The following is an 11548-nucleotide window of genomic DNA, read 5'->3' as shown; positions in this document are numbered from 1 at the left end:
TAAACTATCTAAAGGCGAGTAAATGGAGACGAATTAAAATATTCTTTTTCAATATATGTTTCATAACATGAATATTCAGTTTACTCAATTAATCAACATGGCTTATATATCTCACAAAACTTGGCTCCTGTCAAAATCATTCCTCGAGATGCCTTGGCCTAGGCATATGACCGAGACCACTAAGGCTGTTAAATGTCTTTACATCCGAAATTCTAGCCATGCCTTGATGTTGGCTGAGTCTCACTCTCACGCAGTGGTCCACGTAAAGTGCACTTAAATCTTTACCTCCAGAGATACCCTCCACACGGCTCTCCGATCGAGGTAAGGTATATCTGATTCTGTGCCCCTTCTCTTAGGCTAGTCCACAGAACCTCCACTTCAGGGATTATGGATTATGTTATCTACCACCTGATTTATAAAATCTTTATCTGCATGACATGGTAATTTATCGCAATCTAGCCTCTCAAGGCTGAATACATAGTATATATAATTTTGATTCAAATATTGACTTTGCCATTCATGCTCACATATTGCTATAAGCCATATAATTTAAAACACAATTTATAACACAAGCAGACAGTTTTCAATTACTCTAATTTCAAAATCAGTATTCAATTTTTTAAAAAATTTATAAAATCATAATTTCTCCTAAAACATAGCAATTTCCCATTTAAACCCATTTTCTATAAAATCACACAATTGTATAAAACTACTCTAGATAATTAAGACGATAATAAGTTTACTCACAATTCTAAGAGTCGATGTACTCCTAATCTAAGTCTTCAAGTATAATCTCTGTACTTTTACCAGTGTAATTTGCTCACCACCTATCTATAACGTACATTACATAATTCAGCACATCAATGCTTGACCATTATAAAATCAATTCGGGCTCGATGTATATGCATCATATGATATGCAACTTATCCGACTACCGCTTAAATGCGGTGTTGACCTAATTCGGCCTATTACTCGATTAAATGACAATTGTGTCCGATTTGGCTCCAAATTGCTCCATTTCATTTCTAATATCTTAATTCACTAAATACAATTCAAATAACATTAATTTCAGCATCAAAACCCTCCCATTCTTCATGGAAAAATTCGGCCATTATAGTACACTAACACCGTGATTTTTCCTACTTAATTTTCTCACCATTATTCATCATTTTCTAAGTCATTTCTCTTGAAATAATAACAATCCATCACCTACACACATCAAGGAAGATTCGGCCATGAAGATTCATGGGGAAAATGGATTCTTTTCTTATTGTTTTGCTTCTAAATATGCTAAACTAACTAAAAACACTAACATATCTTAAAATCAATTCAATCCAACATCTTTCTCTCTCCATACCCATTTTGACCAGCCATGAATTAATCATGAAAACATGTTATTTAACCATGGAAAATGAGGAAAAATGCATGGGAAAGGTAGATCACAAGTCAAAATCAAGAAATTTTACCTTTTGTCACTTGTTTCCTTGAATTTTCACCAATTTTCTCTTGAATTTCTCCACCTAGGGTTTGTTCTTCCTTGGTTTCTCTTCTCTTCTGGTTTGGCTGACCACAATGGAAGAAATGGGCTGATTTTTAAGTTAAATAATAATATATTCTAAGCTTGACACATGGTATGTTTTCATTGGTCCAAATTTTAAATATATGACTTTTAATTCTTAAATTCTCAACCACACATTTCTCATGTTTATCCATTTCCATGATGAATAAAATCCCTTTGTCTTGACAAGTGTCGGGGGTGAAAATTTATCGATTTGCCCCTGAGATGGTAAAATTACCATTTCGCCCTTATACTTCAAATTATACCGGAATTAAAATTTTTCACTTCTAAATCTCAAATCATACTCCAATACTCAAATCATACTCCAATACTCAAATCATACTCTAATAAGTCAAATGGGGCCAAAAAAATCTTTTCTAAAATTCTCATTTTATCCCCAAGTGGCAAATGACCGTTTTGCCCTTAGATAGTGAAAATTTCAGTTTGACTCCAAATTGATCCTCGAACTCCGAATTACCATTTTGAGTCATCCTTAGACTGTGAAACTCTTAATTTCACTTTAAAATTCCTATTTGAATTAGTTCGAGGCTTAATCGACTTACTTGTACTTCTAAGCACAATACCGACTTTTAAATATTCTTTCGGGGCTGTTCAAATATACAATCACTCTATCAGTCTCATGTGTAACATGGTAGATAATTTAGGGCTAGGCTTAACATTAATTATAATGAGCTATAAGTCTAATTGGATGAAGTCCATGAGATTAATATGCTTTGCAAGGAAACTGTAATGGGTTACAGTTATGAGATTCCTATGCATCAAAGCATAATTTCAAAATATTCCTGGTCAATGTATCATTGAGACTGGACATCAATGATGCTTAGAGATTGGTATATTCTATGTTTTTTACTTTGGAAGTAAGCAATCGATCTCATAAATTGAAGTATAGAGATATTTGAAATTAAAATATAGGTGCTTGCCTAGGAGAGCAAGTTCACTGAACAGACCCGCCATGAGAAGTGCATTTGGTAATACACTCTGGTATCTATGCAACACTTCTCATGTATCAATTGTGTAAATACTCCCTAGACTTGAGACACAAGTTTATCTTATGTGTGGAGTGCTATACTTTGATTTCATTCCTATGACTTAAACTAGATTCATATTAACTTATGGAGTAATGTGGCAAAGATCTGCTCAAACTTGAAAGTCATGCCTAGACCCAACCTAGATCAACCTCTGAAAGTCAACGGCCTGAACCCAAGCTGATAGAACTTCAAAGTCACCTAGATAAACCCAAAACCCAAAATAACCTGAACCTGAATGTCCAACCTGGAACTGACCCAACCCAGAGTTGCACCTCCTAAATCGTAATCGAGCTTCATGCCTCTGGATGGCATCATTCTGATGTCGCTGCATTTCCCTTCTAAATCGAAATCCAACGCCTTGTCAAAGCATGCACCTAACAGTTAATGAAACAAGCATCCTGTGTCTTTAATGGCCACTGAAACAGGCCCTACTTGTAATTTAGTGTTTTTCTTTGATTAGTCGGATCTATAACGTAACCAAGTAGTACTGTTTCTCAATATTTTGAAATATCTCTTTAGCATGATGTTCTTGGCTTTGGGGCAGTTGAATTAAGTGTGTTCTCTCCATTTTGAATTGCCTTTCATCTGAAGGTTTAAATTGGTTTCAAATATTTTAATGTACATGAGTCTTAGTGATGCAAATTTGCATAGTTTATTCTTTCACGCATACTTTTATGAGTTGTTTGAAGTTTTCGCTTCTTGTCTCTTTTTGGAAGTACATGATTACTCAACACATGTTCACATACCTTTTTCTCTGTGCCTATTATAACAGGCTAAGCAGCACCTTGCGTTGCTCTGATTGGGGGAGATCGGGACGAGGAAAGATTTGTTTTGAGTCCTTCCAATCTCCTTTTCAAGAGATAAAGTCTGCTGCTTCTTATGCTCTTGGCAATATAGCTGTTGGCAATCTGTCCAAGTGTTTACCTTTCATCTTGGACCAGATTGATAATCAGCAGAAGAAACAGTATCTGTTGCTTCATTCTCTCAAGGAGGTATGTTCCCTTGAAGTGGTGGTTAAACCTAACTGGACATTTTGTCTGATGCAGCATCTTTATTTTTAATTTATATTATCATGCAGGTTATAGTCAGGCAATCTGTAGATAAAGCTGAGTTTCAGGATTCAAGTGTTGAGAAGATTCTCAAACTACTCTTTAACCACTGTGAAAGTGAGGAAGAGGGGGTCCGTAACGTAGTGGCGGAGTGCCTTGGTAAAATTGCACTTATTGAACCAGTAAAACTCATTCCTGCACTTACGGTATCTCCATAGTAGAAATCCAATGGTGCTTTGTACTTCTGCAGAGCTTGTGACATTTGGATGGAACTTAATAGGGCATCTTTGTTGTCTTCATTTTGAATTCTTTACAGGTAAGAACAACCAGTCCAGCTGCATTTACTACGGCAACAGTTGTCATTGCTGTAAAATATTCTATTGTGGAGCAGCTAGAGAAGATAGATGAGATTATATACCCTGAGATTGCTTCATTCCTTATGCTTATCAAGGATCAGGACCGAGTAAGTGGCCTTTCACTGCTGATGACACCCAAAGAAAAAAGGATGCTGTTATGTTGTTGTTGATGGGTTTCTAAGCCTTATTCTTGCTTACATGATATCATTGATGCAGCATGTTAGGCGTGCAGCTGTGTTGGCTTTAAGTACTTTTGCTCACAATAAGCCTAACTTAATCAAGGGACTTCTTCCGGAATTATTGCCGCTTCTCCATGATCAAACAATTGTTAAGGTAACTAAAAGATTTGCATTGTGCTGAGTGTGGTGATGATTCACTGTTAATTTGGTTGCTTATATGGTAATTTAGCATAGTCAACTTTGTGGTCAACGTAGTTGTCCACATATTAGCACTATAGATGAGCTTTCTGAGGAGTCATTATTCTTATTATTGTTGACAGTAATAACATATTTTTTTAAACTTTAATTGCCAATACACTTTATATGAATATGATTTAGGACTTACCTATGTTGGACTGTAGTTGAAACAGATATATGGTTCTGCTGGCAGGCAAGCCATGATTTTCTCAATGTACTAGCAGTTTTTTTTATTATTATTACTTTAGGGGGTGTTTGGTGATGGTAACTTTCTGGTTTCTTGTGATTCTTTTGGTTTGCTTTTGTGAATCCTATCAAAAGTTGTTTTTGCATTCATTTTGTTAACTTCAGGCTTCTGTTTACCCCAGTTCTCTACCATGATATTTCTGTTCTGATGTAGCTTATAGTGACATATGGTTTCATTCGTTAATTTTGTTTGTTTGTATTTGGTTTTGATGTTTGTTCTTTTATACTTGTCCTAACTTGTCCTCCCTGTTTCTCTGTTGTCACTAGTAGGTATGTGGCATTTTTCTAATTTCATTTTAATTTCTGGCTTGGTGTAGCAAGAATTGATAAGAACTGTTGACCTTGGTCCTTTCAAGCACATTGTGGATGATGCGCTTGGGCTGAGAAAAGCAGCTTTTGAATGTGCAGACACATTGCTGGACAGTTGCCTTGATCAAGTGAGCCCCTCATCTTTAATTGTTCCATACCTCAAATCTGGACCTGATGGTGAGTATGCTCCCCCAGTATATTGTGGTTACAAACATTCTTGTATTCAGTCATTATTTTGAATTATGTATAATAATTAGATGATTTATTATACCCATTAGAGTGTTTTTTTCTTAAAAAAAAATTGGGGACATTGTGTTATTCTGGGTTGTGCCTGAAACCAAAATATAGTGTTAAAAGTAAATGAAATTATTATATATCTTAAAATATTCTCTCAGCTAAAATTTTTTAATTTTACTCTGACTTGTATTAGACAATTGAGTTTTGATTTTTGAACTCTAGTCTTTTTCACATTCATATACATATATATAATGGCTGTACCTGGCAGGGGGAGAGTTTCTTTTTAATATGTCCCAATGATGCTGGTTTATATGATCAGCTAGAAGCATAACCAGGCAGAATGACGATTATTGGAAGATATTAATTCCGTGGTTATATGCAACTCTTTTGTTTGTAATGTGGATAAATATCTTCTGGAGCTTAATGATATTTTTGTTATTTTGCAGCGGGGAGATTGCAGCTTAAAGTTCAAGAACCTGATGAGTGAAATTTCAAAATTCCCAACGCTATGGGACAAGTACTACTCCATCAGGAATGAGTGAGAGATGTGTAGAGTAGGTTTGGATTATCTCAAGAGGGGAATTGTTGTTGTTGTGATAGCTGCAAGCCTGCAGGAATAGAGGAGCTCAAATGGTAATGGGGGCTAAAATTGCAAGTGGTAAGGTTTATTGACCCTTTAGTGGTTATATGAAAATGAAAAGTGGTTGAAAATCTTTAAATTTTAATTGGAGAAAAAACTCAATACTGAAGAGATATTTATTGGATATGGGTTTTCATTCATGTATAGGTTCAAGTGCATTGTCTGGCTCTCATTCTCTCACTTTTTTTAAAGTTATTATTAAGTGAAATGAAAGAGATACATGCACCCATTTTAAATTTTCACAAATATTATTAAACATGCATACATGAATTTTGTTACTATACTTAGTGTTACAAAATCATAATAGGATGTTTTAGGTAATTTTGTGTTGGATTATATTATTATGGATTTTGATAGAAATGATAAACACACACTTACGTGGAGAATTCGATTCTATACATATACCATTGCTACGGAGTTGAAATAATTGAAGTAGCAAAACACGTGCAAGCTGTTCAACGAGTTAGATCAGTGGGGCTCTTTAGGTAACATAAACACGGCAACAATTATAACCGCGAAAAAATTCAAAGCTCAACTGTCTGCCAGAGCACGTGAAATCTCACACACCTCCCTCATCAACTCCAAAATAATGAAGCAATTACTCTTGCCTACCAACCCCATCGTTGGCTTCACGCAGCATGTGTATTACCCTCCAAAGATTAATAAATTTCTAAAGACATCCAATTTGTACCATGTACTTCTTAAATCTTCATGACACTTTTGAAGGATTATTTAGTCAAGACACTGCCTTCTTTAAATAACTTTCAACTTATAGAACAAAAGTCAAGAAAATGTTACCATCCCAACAAAAAGATTGCGCATTTTCTACGGTGGCTTTGGCTACATTAGTGCTGATGTTAATTTTTTAATAATAAAATTAAATATAATTAAAGAGAAAAATTATATTAAAATAATTTTTAAATTTAAAAAATTAAATTATTTTAATTTTAAGTATAGAGATTAAATTAAATAAAATGCATGAATATAGAACTTGATAGACATTTTGACTGTTATTAAATTGATGTATCAAAATATTATTTTTTAATATCAAATATGAAATATCGAATTTTATCATAATATACGATAAAAAATTTAAAAGCAGTTTGCACGATCTTTCTTGGTCCAACTTATTCATCTTCCATCACTTAAAAATCCACGATAAAGATGAGGATAAGTAGAAAAAGATGCACTCCAATTGACTTGTAAGTAACTTCACGTCAAAAAAACGTACTAAATTAACACTAAACACTAACACAGTTCAAAATGAAATTAATCTAATAACTTTCTCTCTCTAAACCCATATGATCAGATTTGAATCCATCATCAAAACACATAATTTAACCATGAAAAATAAGGAGAAATGCATGGAAATGATAAATCTTAAGCTAAGCTTGAAAAATCATATCTTTAAACACTTGATTCCTTGAAAAATCACACTTTTTCTTTGAATTTTCTCACTTTAGGGTTTGTTCTTATTCTCTCTCTCCTGCTGGTTTTAGCTGACCTCCCAATGAAGAATTCTGAAATTTTTAAGCCTTTTTAATAAGCTTAATAAAATATTATTATTTTATTTACCTTTTGAATATTTTNATATTTTTTATTTTATTTTTTTCTAGCAATATTTTTTATTTTCTTTTTCTACCACTCAATCCTCTCACTTATCCATGTCTTCCATGAAAATTTTAGACTTTTTCAAAGTTTTTGGTGGAGTAATTTTTTTTAAATTTACACTTTTGCCCCCGTGAAAGTGAAAAATTACATTTTTACCTAAAAAACTGAAAAATTACCCATAAATATATTTTTTATCTCTTATACTCATATCATTCTCTATTTTCTACGGTGGCTTTGGCTACACATTAGTGCTTATGTTAATTTTTTAATAATAAAATTAAATATCGTTAAAGGGAAAAATTAAATTGAAATATTAAAATTAAAAATTAAATAAATTTTTTAATTTTAATATAGAGATTAAATTGAATAAAATGCATGAATATAGAACTTGATAGACATTTTGACTGTTATTAAATTGATGTATCAAAATATTATTTTTTAATATCAAATATGAAGTATCGAATTTTATCATAATATACGATAAAAAATTTGAAAGTAGTTTGCACGATCTTCCTTGGTCCAACTTATTCATCTTCCATCACTCAAAAATCCACGATAAAGATGAGGATATGTAGAAAAAGATGCACTCCAATTGACTTGTAAGTAACTCCACGTCAAAAACACGTAAAAGTAGGTTTTATGTGATAAGGGTGTACCCACGTCAATGTTGTGGAATTGAAATAGGAAAGTCAGTCAAGTCAATTTGCTTTTCATTTTATTCCATTCAGCAACATGTTCTTACTTAACATTATTTACTCTCCAAATTGATTCCTTTCCTATCTTGCTCTTCCTCATGGAAGATGATGGTACTGTCTTCACTTCCTCTTCATCATCATCTTCATCTTCATTATCTTCATCTTCTTCTCAATGGAAGATGATGGTTGTCATGACTCGAAACTCTCATCGAGTTCATGACAACCGTCGTAAAGCCTCGATAGATATTCTTTTTTCGAATGCCTTTCGAGACCTCGCAAGGTTTTTTATCAGTTTTTCCATTCCTCTCTCTTTTTTCTTTTTTTTTGAATAATAAAATAAAATAAAAATATTAATTAAAATAATCTATTTTAATGTAAAACAATATATCTATATATATATTTTTTTGAAACATCAAAAATTAATTTACTGCACATAAAAACAAAATAAATTTATACATACTGTAATATAGAAAACTGGAGTATGCAATTTAAATTACAATGACACGTGGGTCTCCAAAATCTCAGTGAGTAGACAGATATCATCAAAATAATCTAAAGCCGAGTAATAGAAGACAATTAAAATAATTCATCCCAACCTATATAAATAATTGGATTTCATCCAATTACTCAACATGGCTTATGCACTTTTGAAAAACTTGGTCTTTGCCAAAAATCCATTCTTGGGGATACCCCGCGAAGGTATCTTACCGAGACCGCAAAGGCTATTTATTGTCACACACACAAACACATTTCACCTCTGAAAACACAGCCGTTCCTTGACGTTGGCTGAGTCCCAGTTTCACGTGGTGGTCAGCGTGAAGTATACTCAAATCGTATCTCGGGAGTTATCCTACGCGCCTCTCCAATCGAGGTAAGCTCAATAATTGAGAACCGTACCCCTCTAATTAGGTTGACCCACGGAACCCTCGTCACTACAATGTCCACTTTATAATCCACTAACCAATAAAATCACAATAGTATGACATGGCTCACTTAACACATTCAAAGCAAATCAAAGCAGTTCACATATTCTTTAAATCATAAAAATAACCAGTCATACCCACATTTATCATAAGCCATTTAATGTAAAATCATGGATAAACAACACAATCATAGTATAGGTCTCCAATTGCTCTATTTTTGAAATCATTATTAAATTTTCAAAAATATTATAAAATTATTTTATAAAATCTCATTTTCCCATAAAACACAATAATTTTCCAATTAAACCATTTTTCTATAAAATCACACAATTAAATAAATCTACTCTAGATAATTAAGACGATAGTAAGTTTACTCATTGTACTAGGAGTAGATATACTCCTATTCTCGATCCTCGGGTGTAGTCTTTTACCCGTATCAGATAGCTCATCACCTATCCACAATACATGACACAAAAAATTCAATAATTTGTGTCAAATCAATATATATTATTTCAGGCTCTTATCCATGTGTATGCACTAGATAGGGTGTGAAATATTTGGACAATCGCTTAATCACAATGTCCGACCTAACTTGCCTATACACGGTGTAAATTTCTAAAATCTCCAATTCAACTCAAATTCCATCCATTTCAATTTCAATTATCCAATTATATCCACAATACCTCAATCACTGTGAATGTGGTCCAATTTATCAGTTTGGACCACAAATTACGCTTTTACCCCTAGTGGGTAAAAATTTTAATTTTTTTGCACCAAAAATTCTCATTTAATTTCTAACCTCATAATTCATCATTTTTCCATCTAATTCTCTTAAAATAAAGTCAGCCTCATCCTCACACACCATTGGCTAGATTCGGCCTAGAGAAATTCATGGAGAAAATGAATATTTTTCTTGTTGTTTTACTCATAAACATGCTAAACTAACACTAAACACTAACATAGTTCAAAATGAAATTAATCTAATATCTTTCTCTCTCTAAACCCATATGATCAGATTTGAATCCATCATCAAAACACATAATTTAACCATGGAAAATAATAAGAAATGCATGGAAATGATAAATCTTAAGCTAAGCTTGAAAAATCATATCTTTAAACACTTGATTTCTTGAAAAATCACACTTTTTCTTTGAATTTTCTCACTCTAGGGTTTGTTCTTATTTCTCTCTCTCTCCTGCTGGTTTTGGCTGACCCTTCCAATGAAGAATTCTGGAATTTTCAAGCCTTTTAATAGGCTTAATAAAATATTGTTATTTTATTTACCTTTTGAATATTTTATTATTTTATTTTTTTCTAGCAATCTTTTTGACTTTCTTTTTCTACCACTCAATCCTCTTCACTTATCCATGTCTTCCATGAAATTTTTAGACTTTTCCAAAGTTTTGGTGGAGTAAATTTTTGAAAATTACACTTTTACCCTTGTAAAGTGAAAAATTACATTTTTGCCCCAAAAACTGAAGAATTGCCCATAAACATATTTTTCATCCCTTATACTCATACCATTCTCCAATTTGTCAAATGTGATCTAAATTCTCTCAAAATTTCAAATTTTGTTTGCGGGTGAAAAAATTATGATTTTACCTCTAAATAGTGAAAATTCCGGTTTGACTCCGAATTATCATTTTAAGTCATCCCTGAACTGTGAAACTCTTAATTTCACCTTAAAATTCCTATTTGAACTAGTTCGAGGCTTAATCGACTCAATGGTACCATTAGGGGCAATATCGTCTTTTAACGATTTCTCGAACTTCCTAAATATACAAACATTCTATCGAGCATGTGAATGACATTATAAATATTTTACAAAGCAGGGCTTGACAACACTACCCCCCTTAAAATAAAATTTTATCCTCAAAATTTCACTTATCAACTCAAAGAAAAGGCGAGGTATTATCTTTTATTCGATGCTCAACTTCTCCTATCATCTCCTTTATAGGGAATCTTGAGTTTCTCATCGTATTTATTTCCAACTCAACTTGAATACTTCACTTATATCTATTATTATCCTTTAGAATTTGATCAGCAATAATCCTCTTGATCATGAGTTTTTACGTCATTTAGGATTATACTAAATAGTTTCCCAAGATAAAGAGTCTACGTAGCCTCCTCTCTATAATCGGTGCTGCAGTCACTGACTATAAACAAGACTCTACGTCAACTCTACTATTCCGCTGTTTACCACAAGAGTTGCTTCATTTAATCACTTTTCATTCAACTGAGTTAATACAAGAATTATAAATACTCATAGTAATCCTTTATAGTACTCATTTTCTATGCCATCGTCGTAATCTTTTATTCACAAATTCGTTACTTAACATTGATGTCCCTTCTCATTAATCTCTCATCCTCTTTATTTCTTAAGATTTGACTTTGATCAATACATTATTGATCTTAATACTCCACAAGGTAATTTATTTCAATGTAGCCGTTGGAATCTA

At 32.8% G+C, this 11548-nt stretch overlaps 1 protein-coding gene across 1 annotated transcript; it reads left to right on the top strand.

The window, feature by feature from the left end:
- On the top strand, window positions 2754–5743 carry LOC18595219 (cullin-associated NEDD8-dissociated protein 1). The gene is made up of 6 exons (XM_018122744.1): window positions 2754–3599; window positions 3686–3862; window positions 3973–4119; window positions 4229–4345; window positions 4992–5160; window positions 5667–5743. Exons 1-6 carry the CDS (start codon window positions 3243–3245, stop codon window positions 5705–5707), a joined length of 1008 nt encoding a protein of 335 aa, XP_017978233.1. The 5' UTR covers window positions 2754–3242; the 3' UTR covers window positions 5708–5743.

Source organism: Theobroma cacao, chromosome 6, assembly GCF_000208745.1.
Source record: "Theobroma cacao cultivar B97-61/B2 chromosome 6, Criollo_cocoa_genome_V2, whole genome shotgun sequence".
In the NCBI taxonomy this organism is placed as follows: domain Eukaryota; kingdom Viridiplantae; phylum Streptophyta; class Magnoliopsida; order Malvales; family Malvaceae; genus Theobroma; species Theobroma cacao.
The sequence above is the reverse complement of the archived record's forward strand: the minus strand, read 5'-3'. Positions and strand labels throughout refer to the sequence as shown.